We start from the raw sequence: 22,503 nt of genomic DNA, 5'->3' as shown, positions 1-22,503 counted from the left end.
CTTTCTCCACAACCTCTCCAGCAAAGGCTATCATTAGTGTTTTTTATTTTAGCCATTCTGACAGGTATAAGATGGTATCTTAAAGTTGTCTTGATTTGCATTTCCCTGATCATGCTGCTTTTTATGTGGGTGCTAGGCATGGAACGCAGGTCCTTGTGCTTGTCCCGCAAGCATCCAACAAATCCATTTCCCTATTCCGTATCATTATTCTTAAATTTTTCTATTGAGTGTTCTGTGAAGACATTTAAAAATTACTAGGGGTTATTTTTGACTCAAGTGGTAGATATTCTGATCAGCTTTAATGAAGACAAAATTAGTGTTTGCTAGTCTAAGTGACAAAAATACTGAATTTATCAGACAATGCAAAGTCATAGACTATGCACATGTGTAGCTATGATTTGATTTTAAAACATCTATGACAAGACATAAAAGTACACACAACTTTTTCCTTGCTAAATTATAAACTCTGTGATAGTAAGCATTCCTTAGGCATGCCAGGCTTTAGGTGTGATAGAAGCAGCAGGTTTTAGTACAAATAGGAAATTAATGTCCAATTATTAAACAACATTCGAACCTTGGAGCCTTTGGTTGCTACTTAATGCTTCCTAGAGGTTGGGGTCTGAGAAAGCTATGCGTCTCTTCATTTCTTTGGGTGTGTGGGGGGCATATGCTTGTGTGCACAGGTATGCATGCCCCTGTGAGCAGGTAGTAGCTAGAGATGGATGTCAAACAGCCGCCTCTTTGACTCTGTGCCTTAGTCTCCCGAGTCTCGGTCTCTCACAATGTGTTAAGGGGCTTAGAGTAGTCCTTCCACTATAACAGATCTCAATAACTAAAGGCAGCAGGGAGACTCCAACACCCATGGAGTGAAATGCTGAGCGAACTTATGGGATGCAACTCTGTCTTATGATCTGTGAAAGCGCACGTTCTGTTTTCTAACTGTAGTGTAACAATTTGCTCAGCAAGATCTTCCTCTCGACTTTATCAGTGCTAGTTGGGTCAGAAGTTAGCCCTTCTGTCTGTGCAAAGGCAACTTAAAAACATCTGATTTTTCCAAGGTCATGGCCCTGATTTGAATTATTTGTTAGAATATGCTATGTTTGGTTGATGTCCCTGGGAAGCCAGTGGGGGGGACATCTGCTGGGGGAGGGAAAACTGAGGTTGGGTCCGGATGGAATATAGGAGAGAGCAGAATTTTAAACAACGACAACAACAACAACAAAACAACAACAAACGCGTTAGTTAGGACTTGTAAGAGTGGAAAGTGTTTGATATTTTATATTCTGACTTTTATAGATGTGGTCATTGAAATTTTCACCTAGAAACTATTAGGCAGTGTTTACATTTATTTTGAGTTTTAGAAGTAGACAATTCTGACAGTCACTAGACATGTAAATGAACATCTGTTTTGTTGAGAATCACATATACATTGTAAGCTTCTTCATATATATATATAATCATTGATTATTATATGACTAAATGATAGGAACTAGTGTCTATACAAATGATACTAACTAGTGTGTGGGCTGGGGGGGGCATTATCCACAAAGAGGCAGGAATCTGCTGTTTGCTGGTTCAAACATAATGGAACATGGGGACCAAGGCTTAAGTCAGTGAGGTACCTGCCATGTAAGTTTGAGAACCTGGGCTCCTGTTTCCAGCACCCACATAAAAAGCTGGGCATGGAAGTGGGCTCCTATAATGTAAACAGCTCTGGGTTTGGTGAGGAAGACCGGGAAGCAGCTGAAGAATATACCCAGTTTTGACTGGCAGCCTCTCTCTCTGCACACCCGTGTACACACAGGTCCACATGCACACACACAAACATACTTGATCGAATCTCTTTAGGGGGTCATTGATTTTTTTTTTCTGATGGCAGGCCCCTCTTTCATCACGCTTTGTTTCTAGCTTAGTTTTATACTATTAAAGCCTCAAGCACAAAAGGAGCATACAACTGTGTATAAAAATAGTTTTTCACTGTACCTGGACGCAGCCAATGGGGACGGGGAGGCTGAATAAGGAAGGTGTATTGCTGTATATGGCAATGCAGCGTGACAGACAGCATTGTTGTCTGCACTTGCCAGAGGGCCTATATCAGGCAGGATCCCACAGTTATGCCATCTGTTAGCTTTATATGGAGAGTACAGAGAAGCCAGGAAATGCCTCGTCAGCTGGCAGAGAGACTGTGAGGCTGGTAAAGCAGAGACTTGCAGAGTCAGTGGCCCTTTCCTAAAAGAAGTGCTGTGACACTTCTGTCCCTTTTGCCAGTGCCATTTGGGAGCATGTAGTGTCTCACACTGAGACTATGAAAGCCAAAGTCCATACTTGGGAGGTTTACTTTCGGATGTGTCCTTCAGAAGTATTTTGCATAGACTCCCTAACTCCTGCCCAGCCGTCATCCAAACAGGCTTCAACATCCATCTTCTTCTAGTCATGAAACATTGGCACTGTTCGCTAATTTTGCATGCAGACATTTTTTAAAAAGCCATTTTCTACCTATAACACAACAATAATCCTATTCCACTTTTGGCCCTGGAACCTCTAAAATAGCCAGACAACTGTTATGTTTGGATTAGAAGAAAGAAAGCTTGCATCTCACTTAACCAGCCAGGCTTCGTACACAGTCTCGTGGGCTCAGAGCCCTGAAGATTTGTGTTACTGTTTTGAAGTTTTCGGCAGGAAAAGGCTGATGCAGACATCCCAGCCACGGGAGAAGGGATGCTCTCCCTCCATCCCAAGAACTCAAAAGTAGTGAGTATTCAGTTATTCTTCTCAACAGTTCCTGGACCACTTTACGATATCCCGTTGCCATGGGAACAGTTGTCTAGGAGGCTACCCCAACATGGCACATGGAGTCAGTGCTGGTTTACATGTACATACTGAGCAGGAAGCTGAAGCAATTTGAGTCTGATCATCATTACTTTCTACAAGGATGAAGAAAGAAAATAACCTTGGATATTCTTGGCCCAGGGATGGCAGGATTCAAGATTTATAAATACAGATCTATACTTGGATGTGTGATTCGTAAGGCTGCAGAGCAGTAAACATGAGCAGGATCCCTCTTGTATGGTTTTAAAGGTCTGAGCAAGTTATACAGAAATAAAAACAGGGCTCCTTTTAAGGAACTTCTGCAGTGGCTAATAATTCACTTTCAATTTTCCATAGGGAAATTTTCATCACATACTTAGCGAACATATTTGGCTGCTTATCATTTGGCAGTAGGTAATATAAACCTTTTAATATTAATTGAGTTTTGTTTATCATCTCCGACATCTTAGATTTTTCTTTAAAAACCCAACAAAGACTTGCGAGTCAAACATTACAGATTAAAAATCTACAATGAAAAAGAATGGATCACATTAAATGTCCACTTTTACATATAATTTACTAACTTAAAAACACATTCGAAGGTTTTAGATAGAATCAGACATCGTCTGTAACTGCACAGAAAGCAATGATCTCTTAGCCCTTAGACACAGTATACTGAAAACCTAACAGGCATAATCCATGACACCGTTCCTGTCTGAGTCATTATCCCCTCATCACCATGGCAAAATTCAAATTTAGTCATTTTGAGTCAGAAATTCTGAAAGGAAAACAAATGTCCAAACACTGCCATCAGAAACATACAACTGTCATTAAACGGAGCCGATTAGTCACAAGCCCTGGGATTTTTCCTGTCACTTAAATATGGCCATCATCATTCCGATACAGATTTTGCCAGCTTTATTAGTCACATTCAACATCCTTAACCATCTGAGAAGTCTCAATCCCAAGTGTATGCTATACGGATATACTTCTTTTTGGCTTCAGCTACAATACTGAAGCCAAGAATAATCAATTCTGAACTCATGTGTGTATATAAAACACGATCACTGCAAACTCAGAAACAGCTCGTACTTCATCTTTCACCGTTTTCAAATGTTTCCTGTCTCACCATTGCGTCTCTCCTGATAGCCTTCCCATTCTTCTGCCAGGTCCCTTACTGTCCCTGGCTCCCGGGTTTCCATTCGGGGGACACTGCTCTTGGCAGTATCTCAGCCCTTTATGTGGGCACACAGGCAATGTCTATGCAGCTGGCGCTCCCTCCTCTCAGCCCCACCAAGTTCACCTGCAGAGACGCTGTGGCTCTCATCCTGGCTTCCCAGGTCTTCCTTCGCTGCTACCACAGACCTCTTCTTGCAATGGACGTGGTCAGCACACAGCTGCCTGCCTAGGCTCTGCTGCTGCGGAGCGTTGCCAGAAAGGGCTGCCCCGGCACACTGAGTAACGCTTTGGCAGAGTTTAAAGACTAAAAAAAAAAAATGCCCTCAACACTTCGACTTATCATCCAGGGAGCTCGCAGCAGGCTCGGCAGAGGAGGGCATGCAAATGTTCCTTTTTTTTTTTCCCACAGACAGTGTTTCCTTCCCATGATATTACCTCCCTTCCCTCCAATCATCTCACCTCCCAAGTCCCAGTTGACAGTTCCCCCATCCCCTGGCGTGAACTCACATCCATTTCGAGAAACCAGTCGTTTGTCTTTTTACAGTGCATGTGGGAATTGGATGGTGTGAAAGGACCTACTCACTTTGCCCCTTTCCCTTTTTCTCTCTAGGCTCACCTCTCCTTGATAGAAAGTTAAAAGCAGAGTGTTGCTATTTAAGAAAACCCAGTTTCATGATTTCCAATTCAAACGGGAAACAAGATTGCGTAGTTGTCGTCCTTCGGCTGTTTTCTCCCTCTGCCACACAGCCTGGCATTCATGGGAGCTCCGATGGCTCAGAGGACAACCGTCATGCTATAAGACCCCAGGAATGCATGACAGCATGCACAATCCACCCTTTGTGGAGTTCATGGGCAGACCCTGGCATGGCTTACCGTTCTAATGGCTGTGGGGATGCCGGACTCGTCCACGGGGCCGATCCCTGGGTAATGCGGGGCTTTGATAACCGTCACTCTCTTCTCTTCCTCGGAGGATCTGTAGAGTGGGATGGAGCCTCCCATGGTGCCGTCCAGAGACTGGGCATGCTGGGAATAGGTCTCTGCAGAATCTGTGGAGGAAACACAGTGACAGGGAGCACCCAGATATACACACAGACTACAAATTAATGGTGGCTCTTGTACATTGATGGCCACCCACAATAAACCCCACAGCTATAGCTCTTTGACTTTTAACGTATTTACGCCATCTCATTCAGAAGTGGATATCACATCCACATATGGGATGATGACCTCACCATTTTACAAAGAAGGGTAAGAGGAAGAGGATCAGCTGAATGATGTGGGCAGCCATGTTGGGGGACACTGAGCTTGCCCCATCTCACCTTCCTTGCAGTCCTCTTGGATGGATAGGATGGGGGGGGCAAGAGTCACCTTTATAAATGCCCTTAGGTTGTTATTCACACATGACTCTTGTGAAGCTGCTGACTGCCGTATGAGGAAGGAACCAGACGTAACTTTTGAGAAGCAATAGGCTTATTGAGCCAAAGAATGATTCCATAAAAAGAAATTGAAAATAAAACTTAGGTTTTTTTTTTCTTTTTTTGATCTAGACATTACACTAGCAAGTGAAAGCTTATGGGTAAACAAGTGCTTGTGAGTGATTACAATTTATTGAATTTATTTAATAATATTTATTTAATATTGTTGGCTTTAGAAAAATACCCATGTCATGGTTTTTTTATCCTTTGAGACTGACAATTGTCCTAAGGATTTAAGTTTCATGAGGCTTAACAAATTTCAATCTACATGTTAATATTATGAATGTCTGGAATACTCTCAGAGGTAACAGAGAACATATATGTGACCTAGTCTACTCATTCTAAGTTAAAAATATAGTTTTGAAAAAAAGAACATTATTGGTGGGCACATCATGCAGTAGTGATGTGACTTCCTGCTGTTTTGAACTTTCAGAACTTGGTGAACAGAACTGAGTCTTCATTTAGGCTCTGTGTGACCTACTTTAGCTAGACTGTTTTTGAGTTCTTCTCTGTGGGAAGCTGAATAATTCTTATGTTTCAGGATAGCATTTGCTGATTATATTTATATATTCAAATATATATGTGTGGAGTTCATTTTCAAACATATATATGCTTTACAATATTTCTATCATGTATAGATAGGATAATGAACTTTATATCATACATATGAATGTGTTTTCCAGGCAGAACAAGTAAAGCATCAAAAGAAGCATTGTAAGGCTGAGTCATTTTCACATGGGTATTTAGTGTTATGCTCTCTCTAGTCTGATAGCCATTATATCGTTATAACTGCTATAATTACGGCCATTTTCAATTTAGTTTGCAAAAGAAAAGCTTTTCCAGGCACTTTTGAATTGATTGGATGTGTCTAGGAACCGAAGTGCCTCATGGTGTCATTGGTTGGTCACACAGATCCCATCTCCCCAAGGTGTTCTAAACGAATTACAGTGCATCACTTCACCCTGGTTGACTTTCTATTTTAATTCCTCAAAGGCCTTGATGAGATAGCCACAGTGCTGGGATTTTTGTCAGAAGCCAGACTCTTCTGAACACCCAGAATGTACCCTGGTCCAAGCCTAAGAAACAGTATCAAGTCAGTCTTCACGTATAGTTCAGATGCCCGTACAAACACGCAGCTTGCGCGATGAAAGTGAAGTCTCTCTGTATTTCTCTTCTGTGGCCCATAGACTGTTACGTTTGCAATTTTTTGGCTTTGACTAAAGCTGAAGTTCACCTAGGGCAGAGTGGACTTGTAAATTCCACTCACCTCATTGCCTTGGCCAATTGGAAGTTGTTCAATGTTTATACAGGAAATTTCTCTCCATGTTAAACAGCTTATGTGCAAAATCTACTCACTGGTTAGGTCTAAAGTCAAAGCCTGTCTATACTTGAGTATTTAAATTTTTTTTTTATTTGGTAGACTGGGGGAAACTGTTCACTCAGACAAGCAATGGGATAAAGAGTCACATTTAATGATTATTTAGGAATGGCTGAAATAATTTAGAAAGTTTCATTTTCATGTAAAATAATGCAGAATTGCACCACAAAATCTTGAAATAGTGGAGCCTCTTATAAAACTGAGCTGCAGACCAGTTGTCAAAGAGAGGAATTTGGCACAAGCAAGCTCCTCGTTCTCACAGTCTGAAAGGAGATCATTACAAGCTTCAGAAATGGCTCCCTGGAGCAGCATTAGAAGAGGCCCAAGTATATCGAGACTTCTTTAATGAGTCCCATGACTATCTTTAAAACCTTAGTGAAGTTTTGTTGACCATGGAAGCTGAGTTCTACCATGAGTGGGCTTGAAATTGACATGAAGTGTTCTTTAGTAAGCCTGTGGTATCAGATTTGTTCAGTTCAGAGTCGATGTGGAATGTGGAAAGGGACTGCTGCCAACTACAGAATGGTGTACGGGTCTGTGTTCTAGATTTTTATCTGTTGCTGATCTGTAGTGTTTGCAAGATGGTCCCTCTCTTTTTGAGAGGTTCATGTAGGTGTATACTCTCCTGAGCATCCTTTCTGCTCTGTTCTTCTGAAAACTTTCTAGGTTCTCAAGGTCATGGAAATGGTTTTCATCCTAACATCACACAATGGTTCAGTTTGGTAAGACTTTTCAAACAAGGTTTGGAATTTTTACATTGAATTTTTAGCAACTAAGAAATAGTTGCTACATTATTTTTAAACCATGCTAATTTATTTTGCTACATAAGAATGTTTCTATCTTTATGTAGCTCAAACTTTTTTCCAGGAGGCTCTAAAGAGTTTACAAGACCCACAAAATTATACGCTTAAAGTTTTGAAATGAACTTTTATATGTTCATTGTTTATATATAAACATGTATAAAATCTACTTACAGGTTAGATCTAAAGTCAAGGCCAGTTTATGCTTGAGTATTTATATATTTTATTTGGTAGACTGGGGAAAACTGTGTCCACTACGGCAAGCAATGGGACAAAGAGTCACACTCAGTGGTTTAGGAAGTAATCATTTTTTGTTGCAGGAGGAGTATAGCAAAAAAATTTCACTTAGATTTATATATTTTATGCTTATGTGTATGTATGTACACCACGTGTGTGCTTGGTGTCCTCAGAGGTCAGAAGAGGGTGTCAGATCCCTTGGAACTAGAGTCACAGAAGGTTGCAAACCATCGTTTGGGTGTTGGGAATGGAGACTGGGTCTTCTAGGAGAGCAACAAGTGACCTTAACCACTGGGCCACCCCCTCAGAACCAAGGGCCTTGTCTTGGCCAAACTTTAAATCTCCAAATGATTAAGAACTTGTCTCTATAAACTATAGGATCTTTACTGAAGGGAGTTCTCCTTCACTTCCCCCTGCCTCAGTGCTGACTGAAAGCCTTCGAACCTCAGTTTGGCAGTTTATGACAGTGTGATCCAGGACCTCACTGTGTGACTCTACCCTATCCCCTTTTACACTGTTTTAATTGTTAAACAATTTTCTATAGCCATAACTAAAGAAGATTCTAGAATGAACATTCTTTCCACAAAGGAGCAAGCTACCTCAATAGAAAAGTGCTACATTAGTGTTTTCTGGGCCTAAGAAGCTCCCTTATCTCTTAGGTATTTTCCTGGTCTTTCTACCCCTTCACTTAAATACCAACTGGAAATAGCGTTCTCCAGGATTAGCTACAGATGGAATCGCCACAAGTACCTCTTTTCTACAATGTGTTCCCTTCTTTCTGTTCTAATTCCTCCCAACTTAGGCTCACCAGTGGGTGGTATTGGTCACTCGTTCCTCAGCTTCGTTACCTTACAGTTTTTTCTTGTGATATATAGTTGTCACATTAAAGCTGGCGTGGAGATCATGATTACAGTACTTACCAAGTGATCTGCCATGCTGCATGATAAGGCTGGAGTTGAGCGAGGCTGGAAGGGAGTACGCGGAAGGGGAGAATGGCCTTTGATAGTAACTGACTGGACTCACAGCACCGCCAGAGTTGCCATTGATGGTTATCTGGCTCTGAGAAAAGCACATGGACCCCGTTATAGCACACGGTCCCCTGTGAACGTCACTCCATTAAACGACAGCAAGAATTTCCAACTCCAGGACAGTCATCAACGTCAAGGCTTTTGCTTGTTTTGAGAACTGATGTCAGAGGGACAAAGTACTTGGCTGTTTTCCGTTCTCACCATCCTATTCTTCACGTGTCATTCTTTTATGTTGTAAGAGGGCGTCTGAAGTGGTTAGGAAAAGGGAGAGCAGCCAGGCAGCAGGCACACCGCTCTGATTTTAAGGGTGCCACCAACAGGGGTCACTGCCAAATGGGGAGGATAACTGAGCTCTCACAACCAGGACTTGAGCAGGCACAATTCCCTGGCATCCTTCTGTATGGTGGATTTGAGATGAATGCTCTCTGACAGGAGGAGGGGGCTGATTCACAACTCAGTTTCCAAAACAAGGTAACTAACTAACACAGAAGGCAAGTGTTCGGGTTTATGAGTCATGAAATGAGCTATTCTAGCAGTCACGTACCTGGTAGACCATTGTAAAGATGTCAAAACACTGGCTTCCCCTTGCTTCAACTTTACTTAGCATTCTATTCTGATCTCCTAATACAGTGAGTTGCTTGTTTACTATTTCTAATGCTACCCGACACTTCTCATTGAGACAGTCACACATGGTGCTTCTCTTGTGGTTGTTAAGACATGCGACTTGGCATTGATGACCTAGCAGAGAGTCACAGGACACAGGCTGGGACTGAATTCCACCAGCTTAGATCAGAGACGCCCAGGTCAGGGCTACTCTGAAGAACACACCACTGAGAATTATGCAAACTGCATAATGCATGCAAGTGAGTTGAAACATTAGGAAGGATATTTAGTTCAAAGAACATTACAGATGAGTAATATAAACATAGATAGGCACAGACAAAGAGACTCATAACTTACAGACTCTTCTACTTTTTTTTTAAACAAAATAAATTTCAACTACATAAGTATGAAACACAACAGGTGAGGAGTGTATATGCATGACCTCACCCTGAGATGGTTGTGCTTTCAAACGACCCAGACAAAAGCCAATTTACTTGAAAATCATATCACCTAAGCCCTAAAATCAATAAATATTCAATTATAAGGACGGCACGAAATATAAGCTATTAGAAAAATTCTCTTATTTTCTAAGCAGCCCCACGTGAAGGACCTTTTAAACCAGACATTTAGGCAAGTGTAGAACACAGGAAGGACCTTTACATAACTCTGCTAAGCAAGCTACAGATATTGTTTGTCTCTTTTTCTAAATCAACTTTGATGTGTTATGATAATGAATGTAAAAAGAACAGAATAATTCTTATTAAAAACTAAGGTTTCTATAACAGCTGAGTATTCCTTATCCAAATTCTTAGGGACAGAAGTCTTTCAGACTTCACACAGCTTTGGATATGGGGTGCTCATATATACACATGACATATCTTTTATGGGATGTATGGATCTCAAGTCTAAATATGAAATTTATTTTAATAGACAACTTATACATATAGTCTGAAGGTAATTTTATTAAAAAAATTGCGGTGCCCTTGAAGCTTTTTTATTTCTATATTTTCTATATATGGATACTTTGTCTGCATGTATGTCTGCACACCAGAAGAGGGCATCGGATCCTATCATAGGTGGTTGTGAGCTTCCATGTAGGTGCTGGGAACTGAATGCAGACCCTCTAAGAGCCAGTGCTCTGAATCAGTGAACTATTTCTCCGGTCTCTAAGTAAAAAAAAAAAATTTTAATCACACATGAAGTCAGATATGGAATTTTTTAACTTACAATGTCATGTCAACACTTAAAATGTTTCAAATTTTAAAAAATGATAGAATTCGGATATTTGGATTAGGGCTATCAAACCTATATAATACTAAGAAAATATGAATTACTGTGATGACTGCCAAAGCACCAATTAGAGAGATAAGGACAAACCATTGAAAGCAGATTTACTTTTTTGATCATAGTAAGTTAATAATTCTCCATAATAGCTTCTGGAGAGTTCATGTGCAATAAACTGATAATTGGCCTAGCTTCAGTTATAGACACCTCTGATGGCATACAGACACAAGATTATATATATATAAAATCATGTCATGTCATGTTATGCCATGACAGTATCTAGAAACTATGTAGCACAACTGTATTTTCCCTTTGACAGAACCCATCAAGAGTTTATGAGGGCAACAATTTCAGAAAGTCTCTCCCTCTTTGCTCAAATTGGCAGATGCTCAAAGCTGTGCATCCTTCGATGGACATCACAGTCTCTTCATTGACTGAGGAGCTCCGTGATAAGAATAAGCAGCATCTTAGCCACTTGTTAACCACTGACTAGTGACTGCTGAATGAAATTATAGACATGGCCATGATAGCACACACACACACACATATATATGAGAACTATCTCTATAGTGCATAAATGAAAGACAAATTGTTGAGATATTAAAGAAAAATACTTTCATAAATTTCAAAACTGGGATGGAGCAGGGAAAATATCTCAAAACAACTTCAGGCTATATTTCTATAAGATGGGCTAAGACTGTTTATGTCGTCCACTCCCATAGTGACAGAAGAGAGCTCACTGGAGCTGACAGTCATCAAAAGAGCAGAAAAAAACCATTAGAGCTATACGGTCAGAATCACTCATGGGAAAAAGATAGTGCATAAACTATTATTAACCCAGGACACAGCGATGTATCTTAGAGAACGGGTTATCTTCCAGGTAAGTTACAATATTTGAAACATTTTGGACTTTATAATTTAACCACAATAATCTACTTATTTATATCTCTGCTATAGTGCCTTAGAAATAAACCACTTTATAGCACAGAAAAACAGTAAATCAGAAGCAGACCATTTTAGAGTTACCATAAATAGCACCTATGTGTAAGAAGGGGAATATCAGTAAAACTTTTAGCACCAAGTGGCCTTAGTGAGGAGGACTCAATAGCTTTCCCTAACAGATGGTAGAGAGTTGGTTTGCTAATCAACACCTATGCACATAAAAATGCTCAGCCACGAAACACGGATAACAAACAAGTACAGGCCTTTAAAAAAATGGTGGGGGCAAAGGAAGGAAGAATAATTACATGAGTGGCAGCAGGGGTTGCTAAGGTGACACCATCTGTCACAGCAGCTCTCTGACCCCCGGTTGGGAACGGTGTCTCCAAGCAATCAGGGGTGTTAGAGTCGCCCAGCTGTAATTCAGCTAGAATGGCCGTGGAGGACTTCACTCTCAGACTGGGAGGAGTGCTCGCTCAGGGAAGAGTCTGTCCCTGGAGAGCATGTGGCATAGTTGTGCATAAGGATGTTTGTACAAACAAGCTGAGAGGCCCTGGGTTGGAGGCAGACAGAAGGCTCCACACCATCAGGTGACGGTGGGCTGGAGCCACTGCCTTGTTAAAATTGGGCTGGTGGAAAACAGTCACAGACAGGCATGAGGAGGAGGCACGGGGAGTGCTCTGTGTGTCTGTGAAGCATTTACCCCCAACACATTGGCAGTTGACTGCTGATTTTTAAGCTGAGTTTGAGGGAAAAGAATCGGGAGAGGAAAGGTAAATCACTTAAAATAAGAGTATCTGTTTTACATCGTGGCAGAGGAGGTGAATTATTGGATTAATGTGCAAACACGAAGGAAATACATTTACATGGATTAGGTGTCGAGCACACAGTATGGGAGAAAGCACAGAGGCGTGAAGAACATGGATCTGGGGCATTTGGGGAAATGCAGCGTAAGCGTGGATAAGGATGAGAAAGCCTTGACAGGATGGAACTTCCTCTTTAGCAGCGTTCAGGTTCTGTCCTAATGACAGCGAAATGATATCGAGCTGCCTGTTGCTTGGCTGAATATGTCTTTTAATAAAAATCCTGGAGCCCAGTTCTTCCTATTGCTCTCCACTGTCAAAATAGTCCCCCAATATAAATCTATTTATTTTTTTTTCGGACTTACTATTTAAGTTGATCAAACTAAAACCAACTCAATGGAAAAGGGGTTTCTGTTCACTTTCTACTTACCAAATGCTCAGAGGTTTCGCTATGAAATACAAAAAAAAGGTTGTACTTTTAAAATGCTAGCCATTAGCAGTGGTGCTGATGTGCAAAAAGAAATGAAAACCAAACTCAGTCACTAACAGTGGTTAGAGTCAACCTGGGTTAGTTGGAGCTACTGTTGGCATTGAATTGTAGAAAGAAGAAAGAAACTGAAGGGAAAAGAAAAGGTTTAAGAACTCTGAGCCTACACGGAACCCAAGAGTTTGAACACCAGGAAGGAACCAATGGATCAAGGAGAGAAAAGACACATACCAAAGGTTTCTGTTGGCATCTGCTATATCCCTGATGACATCAGATGTGATGCTGTGCATCCAACTCAATGAATGGACCAGTCAAACTCATTTTCCTTCTTACCTAGAGGACATTTACTTTTCTTTCTTTTGCTGTGTGGAGTGTCTGAGGTATATATAAGATGGCTAGGAATATTATGCTATACTAGCACAAGGATAATGGAATGACCAGGCCTATATAAACTCTTAGATACTGCCTAGTAAAGATTTTAATGGCGCCCATTGCTATTTATGGCCAACCATAATTTTCCAGATATCTGATGTCATGCAATCTGTCGGTCTTATTAAAGCCATATTTTTCTATCACTTTTAATTAAATACTGAAAAGTCTACTATTTTAAAACGTTGGGTCATAGATCACTTAGGAATTTGCTGAAAGCTATTGATTCTAAGAAAAATACACTCATTCATAACACAAAGTTCTACATAAACTCTAGGGCCTTATGGATATGCTAAAGTACATCCTTCACTGAACCAAATTAAGAAAAATCTAAGGAGGGATTGGAAGACAAAGCTTTTCATTCTAGCTTTACTTAAGCTTAATCACATCGTTTGAGCAGATCCATTTTAAATGTGGCTTTTAAAGTTGTGCATGTTTTTTTTTTAAAAAATCTCTAGATCTAACTGATAGAAATCTTAGTTACCATGACTTAAAAAATTTCAATAGTAATGCATCCTCTATATTAGTTGATGTTAACATTTTAATATAATTTATAATATGATGTTATACAATTATAAATTTTATTGGAGATGAAGTATGATATAAAACTATAACCATTTTTTATTTAATACATTAAATATTTCTTCAGGTCTGAATGGAATTCAGTCTCAAGCAGTCTTTGGAAAGTGCCAACAAAAACTGCTTAATTCAAACCAGTTCCCCTAGGACAGTTTCAATATATCATGATTGTTTCAGTTCTGCCTCCCTGCTAAGTAATATTCCATGTTAAGTAAGGGAAACCACCAAAAGTCCTTAAATTGTCCATTCAGATACGACTGACTTCCTTTAAGATTAGAAAGGCTTTGACTCTCATTGAGTTGACTTGCTCATGTCTTTCATCCTGACGTCAAAAGCTGAAGCATGTTCTTCTGCATATGGTCATGGGTAATCTCACCATGACTGTTCTTATGCACTCTCATACATGGGATGTTTTTCATACAGTATTTATTCTTCCAAAATGAATGACCACAGAAAACAGAACTATTCTCATTCTTTACTGCCTTCTGTCATGTTCACAATTTGTGTCTTTATAGGTGTGTGTGTGTGTGTGTGTGTGTGCGTGCGTGCGTGTGCACATGTGTTTGTGTACAGCACCCTCACAGCCTACAGGCAACTCAGCAGGTGGGACAAGGTCAATTGTGCTGAGCCTCTTCCAGGCAGCTTGACTGGTTTCTGTGCCTTCCACGTGGTACAGCATGCCTGAGAGCTTGTCTTTGCAGCTTGGATAGCTGAGCCTCTTCTACAAGGCGGCTTAGCTTGTTTGAGAGTGACTCAGTAGTCTTTACTGCTTATATAATCCTTGGGGAGGGTGGGACCTAGTGAAACTGGTTGGTTTTAGGAACTTCCTGATGTTATTTGGAGTTTTTTATTTTATGTTCTGTTTTAGTGACTTGCCCCTGTAGGATAAAGTGTTTCACCTCCCTTTAGCATCCTGTTGTCTTACCTGCCTGTAAACACTGTCTTAAAATATCCTATATGTCATATCCTTTTCAGTACCTACACCCTAAGGGGTTTCCCTTCATGATAGAAGGTTTTAATTTTGGAGGAAACTGGTACACAACATCATCTCTGATATGTCTCCCTGGAGGAAAGCACGAGAAGAGAATCAAAGACATGTGTAAAAGAGGGAAGTAAACACTTTCACATTCTGGATAGCTTGTAGTAGGAGAAAATAGCTTCAAACAAGAATGGTTTTCCCACTATCTACTGTATTCAGTGACAGGCAGACAACTTTAGAAAGATCGGTCAAATTGCTTCATGTCTTCTTGTGTCCAGAACCATGTAGAGTGAATGCGTTCAAATACTGCTTGATAGTCATTCAAGGTTTTAAGAGTCTAAGTTGCCATTTATGTTCCCTAACCACTAAGGGAGGAACTAGGGACACCACCTCACAGCTGCCTGCTCTTCATCAAGGAAGGGCGTTCTTAAGCCTTAACATACTCAAGAATACCTTAAGTTATTCAAAGTAAGACTGAGCCTCTTAGTTCAGATGAAGCCAATCCAGAACACTAGGAGGGCTCAAGGATGTCAAGGGTGAGAACATCAAGGTTGCAGCTCTGTAGCGACTTAACCAGGAGGCTGGATGAAGGGTTGATGTGGGAGTGTCCTATATCAATCTGTTGATTTCATTGGTTAAACAATAAAGAAACTGCCTGGCTCTGATAGGTTACAACATAGGTGGGAGGAGTAAACAGAACAGAATGCTGGGAGGAAGAGGAAGTGAGCTCAGAGACACCATACTCCGCTCTCCCGGGCAGACGCACACGATGAAGCAAGCCGCCAGGTCAGACATGCTGAATCTTTCCCGGTAAGACCGGAGCTACACAGTTTATTAAAGATGGGTTGATCAGGATATCAGAATTAGCCAGTAAAGGCTAGAGCTAATAGGGCAAGCAGAATGGGCCAAGCAGTGTTTAAAAGAATACAGTGTCCGTGTAATTATTTTGGGGCATAAGCTAGCAGGTGGCCGGGGTGCTGGGGACACAGCCCTGCTGCTCCTTATTACAACAAAGGGTGGCTAGGCAGTGGGAAAAGCTGTGATGGTAGGAAACGCTATAAATCTAATCTGCATTGAGAATGTGCGGATCTGGCAGGTGTTAAATAGCAGGGACTGTGGCATAATTTCCCATCTGAGAAGCTGTCACAGCCGAAGCAGGAGTGTGAGAGTAATAGGAAAGGAAAAACAGAGGAAGGAGAGCTATAGCGACCTGAGCAAGCTAGTTGGCCTCAAGTTTCCTTTGATGTCAATTACAAACGTTAACACAACTCATCTCCTGCAGCGAAGAGTAAGATGTTAAGGATGGATAGACATCATGGAGCCTGGTGGGCTGTCACGGCTGTTCAAAGGCACAGTAAAGCTTTCCACAAAGCTAGGCCTGGAATTGGGGAGGGGAGCAGACAATTATGCGAGAGTTGTCAGACAGAGGTAGGAAAAAGTCACCTCTTTTGCCCCCTGGGACAAACATGTAGAATTTAAAGAAGGCAGATTGTGACTCCATCTAGGAAATGCTTCTGATAATTAGATCTCAGGATTCTTTAAGCCCTAGATTGCTACCTTATAAACTAATGGAGTATTCATATTGTTCAACTCTAAACATAACAAACACACAAAGACATTACAGGCTATTGACTGGCCATACAACAAATGGCATTAATGATCTGGGTTGGCTGAGGTGGGGATGGTACAGAAAGTGTGTTCTGGAGTTTGGTGTCCTATCATCTAATGTGGCTGACATTTATGCACTACACTTAACTAGGAAGTTAAGGCTTCCATCGCTCTGATGAAACACCACAGCCAAAAGCAACTTGGGGAGAAAAGGTTTTATGTTTTTTTTTGTTTTTTTATCTTAGCCTGTACTCTACCATCCAGAGAAGTCAGGACAGGAATTCCAGACAGATGCTGGAGCTGATGTGGAGGCCAGGGAAGGTGTCACTTACTGGCTTGTTGCTCTCTTTGCTTTGTGAAGTTTGCTTTTTTACAGCATCCCAGGGATGGTACCACCCACAGGGAGCTAGGAACTCCCCCATCAATCTTCAGTCAAGAAACTGGACCACAGGCTTGCCCACAAGCCATTCTGGTGGGGGCATTTTCTCAATTGAGGTTTCCTCTTCCAAAATGACTGTAGCTCGTGTCAAGTTGTCATAAAACTTGCCATTACACTCTGCCTTCCTTAATTCCTACATATCAATCTTATGAAGAAAGAAAAGTTCTATATATCTTTTACATGGCACTGATAGATTTACCTTTGAATTCTCAACATCTGGGTAGTTGAAGTGATGGTCTGACTGATGTTGATTATGTTACCCCACAATGAAAGGACCAAGTTTATCCTTCAGAAGCAAAGGGTGCAGCTCTTACAAACGCCATGGAAAGACTGAGTGTGGCCATTTGCTGTCTTTCCTATGCATCTGGCTTACATCTATATTCATCTGACATGAACAACAGTGACGTATTCAGTAGCCGAATATTTCTTTACGTAGAAGGGCAACATGCTTCATTTGTGGTCTTTCCATATATAACTGTAGGGGTGATTATTTAAAACATGTACTTTATAAAACCATATGCCTAACTTGTCAGGTATGGGGAATAGCCCTAGCAGGAGCCTATAATCTTCTTTTTATACTAGTTGACAGTTTAACATATATGTAAATGAGACTTCTAAAATACTAAAATTTACTTTTCATTTCTTAGAGTACTTTTGTTTTTTTGGCCTTGGGTTTTTTAATTTCTTGGGAGACCAATTCTTTATAATTGTATATATATGTGTGTATTTGTGTGTGGCTGATTCATAGAGTGTAGTTTACAGGCCTTGACATTTATTAAGTCCTGCCAAAATGTGAATGTAAAAACCACTGGGAAAGACCAGTAAACAGAAAGTGAAGTTTGCCATGATAGGAAAGACATGAAAATTAAGTGTTCATTGATGGAAGAATAGATAAAGAAATGTGATACATATTATTATGGACTATCCTTCATCTTAAAATAGAAAGCAATTTTACCATGCATTTTGACATGGAAAGCCCAGAGGACATCATATAATGACATAAGTAACCCAGAGGACATTATGTAAGAAAAATGAACTAGTCACAGAACAAATATGTCATGATTCCACTTACATGAAGCAACCGAAACAGTTGACACAGAAGCAGATAGGAGAGGTAGTGGCTGGGGGAGGGGAACAGGAGCTGCTCTCTGGGGTTCAGAGTTTTATTGGGGCAAGATAAATAAATCATAGGAATTTCCTATATGAAATTATGCATCAAGTAAACAGTAGTGTGTGGAACACTTACAGATTGTGGACAAAGGCCTGGGAGATGTCTCAGTTGATAAAGTGCTTGCTAGGAAACACAAAGACCAGAGTTGGGATTTTCTGAACCCACAAATCCCAGAGAACCTAGACAACAAGGAGGACCGTAAGAGAGACATACATAGATCTAATCTACATGGGAAGTAGAAAAAGACAAGATCTTCTGAGTAAATTGGGAGCATGGGGACCTTGGGAGAGGGTTGAAGCGGAGGGGAAAGAAAGGGAGGGGAGCAGAAAAAAATGTAGAGATCAATAAGAATCAATTTTTAAAATGCAAAAAAGACTATCAATTTACTTTCCCAAACTATTACATAGTTTGGAAAATATTGTTTTAAAATAACAGCTTCTGCATGTTGGGGAATTACTATGTAGAAGGCAGTATGCCAAGTTCCCCGTATATAATATCACACCTGCTGAGAAACTCTCAAAGGTGATTGTTATTAACCCTATATTAGAGATGAAGAAACAAAGTTCGGGGATACACATAATCACACCTTCAAAGAAGCTGTGATCTGATTGGTCTCCTTCCCATCGATCTTAAGGCCACTTGTAGATAGCCTTCCTTCTCACTTCTAGTCTGTGGTACACTTTCAGATTTCAATGTATGTGTCCTATCAACAGTACTTGAAGTTGTGTTTCCTATCCTCCTATGATTTTCTCTCTTGGGTTTTAGTATACCACATTTCCTGGATTTTCCTCTCCTTTTGGAGATATCAGTGCCAGCCAGTTTGCTTGACTGGTTCTTCCTTTGAATGGAAAATCTGCACAAGCTCAATTCTTGGGTTTCCTCCATCCATGTTGACTTCCCTGTCTATTGGCCACAATAATCATCTGTAAGCTGGTCACTTTTAGGTCCAACCAGGACTTTTCTCCTGAGCCTCAAACTCTCTCATCCAATACTCTACCTTTTCAGGTGAATGCCTAGAGACACCTTATACTGAACTGGGATTTTCCTTTGTATTTGTATACCATTAATGAATGAAGAAACTGTCTTGGGCCTGTGCAGGGAATAGAGGTAGGGGGAGAAAGCTAGGATGAATGCTGGAAAAAAGAAGGCGAAGGTAGAGAGAAGCCATGGAGCTGCCACCAGAGACAGATGTGCTCAAACTTTGTTGGTAGGCCATGACCTCGTGGTGATGCACAGCTTAATGGAGATAGATTAAATTAAGATGTAAGAGTTAGCCAATAAAAAAACTAGAGCTAATGGGCCAAGCAGTGTTTTAATCAATACAATTTCTGTGTGATTACTTTGGGTATAAGCTAGCCGGGTGACTGGGAACCAAACAAGCAGCCTCCTTACTACAAGGACCCCCAAAATCTAGGTAATAAAATTTGGTTAGTATGCTTTCTAAAATTTTTTACAAAGGGAAAAATGCTGCTTGAAGTTAAGATAAAGTATATTATGATGGAGAATAATCTTAAATAGATGTTGTACATTTAAATTAGGTTAATTTATTTCAAACAACTTCCAAAGTTCTGACATGAAAGATAGGTCTTTGGTACCTGGAAGTAATTTAAGGTTGGATGTAGTTAACTGTATCTTAAGTGACAACTTCTCTATCGATGATTTTCAAGAAAAAGGTAGAAAGAACATTTTTTTTGGTATGAAAGTTCTATGTGCATGTATTTAAATAAAAAGATACAAAAAATTGACTGAGTTTAGTCAGGCTTGAAATAGTTTCTTTCTCCTTTCCCTTTCTGTTTAGAAACTAATAAAACATTAGTTTTAGTTAGAAGCTCAAACCCAAGGAGTTAGGGTCTCTGCAACACACACAGAAGAGACTAGCAAGTGCAATGTACCACCGGGGTCAGACAGGTCTCGGCATCTGTAGATGTTTGTCTCTCTTGCTGAAGAGGCATCTTTTCACTTTCTGGAGGCAGTTCAGGGAACTGCTGGTGGCTTTCAAGATCCTGTCCTGAATGGGGAGCTATCTGAATGGAGAGAGCTGCTGTGTGTGTGTTGGGTCCTGGGCTAGGGGTTGGTGAGCAAGACCTTTTCAGAGATGATGGGACGTCAGTGGGTTGGGAATGCTGTGGTGGTTTAAAGGGGGAACCATTCCCTTGGGTCTGATTATGGGTTAGTTTCAAGGTAGAAATTCTTCGGGTTTGAGAATCTTGCATGTAGTCCTCTTGTAGAAACGTGTTAGTGTCTCTGAATGGTGCAGGACTGGAGCTGGGGGATGCTGGTAGTGGGTTAGTGATTTTCTGTGTGTATGACACCGTTCTGTTGGATTCCTCAGAGTACACTATTGTCTGGTTAGAGTCTTCACTAGAAAGCATAGCTCCATGGAGAGGTTTAAGGTTAGCGAAGCTCTCTGTACGCCATGGGCTTTCTGCGTTAGTTACTATTGAATCTAAAATGTCACTCTTTGTTGGATCGGTTATCAAAGACTGGCAAAAGCTCTCTTTCCTGCCTGGTGGAATGGGTGCCTAAATGGCCGAAAGTGTTCAGAAAGAGAAATGACATTGAAGGAAAAACAGAAAGAAAGTCCAAGTTAGACACGAGAAGAACATTGTCAAAGCTACCCCAAAGAAATCCAAACACACACTGTGCCCCGTACAGGCTAGACTGAACAGTTCCCTTCAGTCCTGGAAGAATGCTTTGTGGGTTATTACTAATAGTTTCTTCCAAGTCGGAAAAGCTTTAGCTTAGAATACATTGCAAAGATACTGCTTCTGTCCACAGTTTTAAAACTTATGCTAAAAGTGAACATATGGTATTCTGTCCTATTTTTAGACCTAGAGGTTGACAGTTCATTTAGCCACATGGTTTTTAGAACATTTTGCATGCACAGTTTTTTACTAACATCTCAAAGGCTCAGCATTTGTCTGGTTTACATTCCTGCAGTAGATAATGTATCCTCGACTCTCAAACTCTAGAATCCAAAACACCAGCCATCAGAGCTTTAATAATTAGAATTTATCTTAAACACTATGGTAGAAGCTGAACTACTTTGATAAGCTGAACCAGAGAATAAAGAGAAAATCAACAACAGAAGAAAACCTACCTGTTTTGAGCTGAAAACTCATGCCCCCTGTTGGACATGTTAATGCCACAAGGGAAACAAAATGAAGAACGCAGAAGCATTTTAAAGCTAGGACACTAGGAACGAGGTCCCTTAGAGGAAGAGCAAACAGAGGTCTAGGCACGAGACACACAGCAGTTTGAATTACCTGGGTTGGTGATTTTTTGTCTTGCAGGTTTGGTCGGACGCTTCTAAAACCCTTTGCTGCAAGAGAGGAATATGTGGCATCTCCGTTCAGTGTCTCTGGATTTCGATCACTGTAAGATCTCCACGCTTTTGTTAAGGGAAAACAAATTGGACACAGAAATATCTACGTTCACTTGAATATTTTTTTGGGGGGGGTGTGAGAAAATTGATTTGTCTTTTTAAAATCAAAGTGATCTTCATAAGATTTTAATTTGGTATACATAACAATGTATGGAATTTAAATTGAATATGAAATCAATGATGTGGCTATGGATATGTCAAAAGAAAAAAATGTTCTTGGAACAAGCATAATAGTTATTCGCAATATTTTTTTTTCTGTACCTGAGTCTGGAGACTGAGAATCACGCCCTGAAAGGGAAACAATGTTGAAATTAATGCGAGTGTAAACCAAACCAAACCTTCAGTAAAAATGTTTGGCAAACAATCACGTGCATTGTTTTTGCCGACATTATCTCAGTTCTAAAATGAAGTACGTTAAATGTCTTAATGAGAGGCTTGGGTGTGATTTTTCAATTTCAATAGACTTATCATTTGTTAAATACCTACAATCTATAACTAGAACATATATCAAACACTGATTTTCACCCTTAATAATATTGCAACCATGTCATTTCAAGATTATTGTGGCCCAAGATTCCACATGACTTCTGAACATAGAATTAAAGGATTGAAAAAACCTGCTTATCAAACGGTGAGTTCTGTTTAGACCACTTAAGGTAGTCACCAGCTCTGTCGCTGGCTGAAGGCCCCTGTAACTCCCTAGATTTAACTGTTATAGTAGACAGTGGCTAATAGTTTAATAGCTTGCTTTTTTTAATATTCACAAAAGGCAAATGTATCTAGTGAGCAAGATCTGGCTTTCATTGTTCTCTATGGTTTAAATTTCTTATTGTCCCTTCAAAGTTCATCCAATTATGAAAGCAGTTATAGTGTATTTCATTGTCTTTTTGCT

At 40.4% G+C, this 22,503-nt stretch overlaps 1 protein-coding gene across 3 annotated transcripts in view; it reads right to left on the bottom strand.

Moving 5' to 3' along the window:
• The window catches only part of Sorbs2 (sorbin and SH3 domain containing 2), a 192,338-nt gene that overhangs the window by 59,202 nt on the left and 110,633 nt on the right, over nucleotides 1–22,503 (bottom strand). Inside the window, exons 5-8 of one of the 3 annotated variants that reach the window (XM_026786919.1) lie at nucleotides 21,873–21,899; nucleotides 21,493–21,617; nucleotides 8,798–8,936; nucleotides 4,861–5,033 (exon numbers count right to left, since the gene is read on the bottom strand). In XM_026786919.1, coding sequence (XP_026642720.1) covers nucleotides 4,861–5,033; nucleotides 8,798–8,936; nucleotides 21,493–21,617; nucleotides 21,873–21,899 — 464 coding nt within the window. Of the gene's footprint in view, nucleotides 1–4,111; nucleotides 4,188–4,860; nucleotides 5,034–8,797; nucleotides 8,937–21,492; nucleotides 21,618–21,872; nucleotides 21,900–22,503 lie in introns of those variants that run through there. The other 2 variants (XM_026786920.1, XM_026786921.1) reach the window with 2 other exon arrangements.

This window comes from Microtus ochrogaster, linkage group LG7_11, assembly GCF_000317375.1.
Source record: "Microtus ochrogaster isolate Prairie Vole_2 linkage group LG7_11, MicOch1.0, whole genome shotgun sequence".
In the NCBI taxonomy this organism is placed as follows: Eukaryota; Metazoa; Chordata; class Mammalia; order Rodentia; family Cricetidae; genus Microtus; species Microtus ochrogaster.
This window is presented reverse-complemented; position numbering and strand designations above follow the sequence as displayed.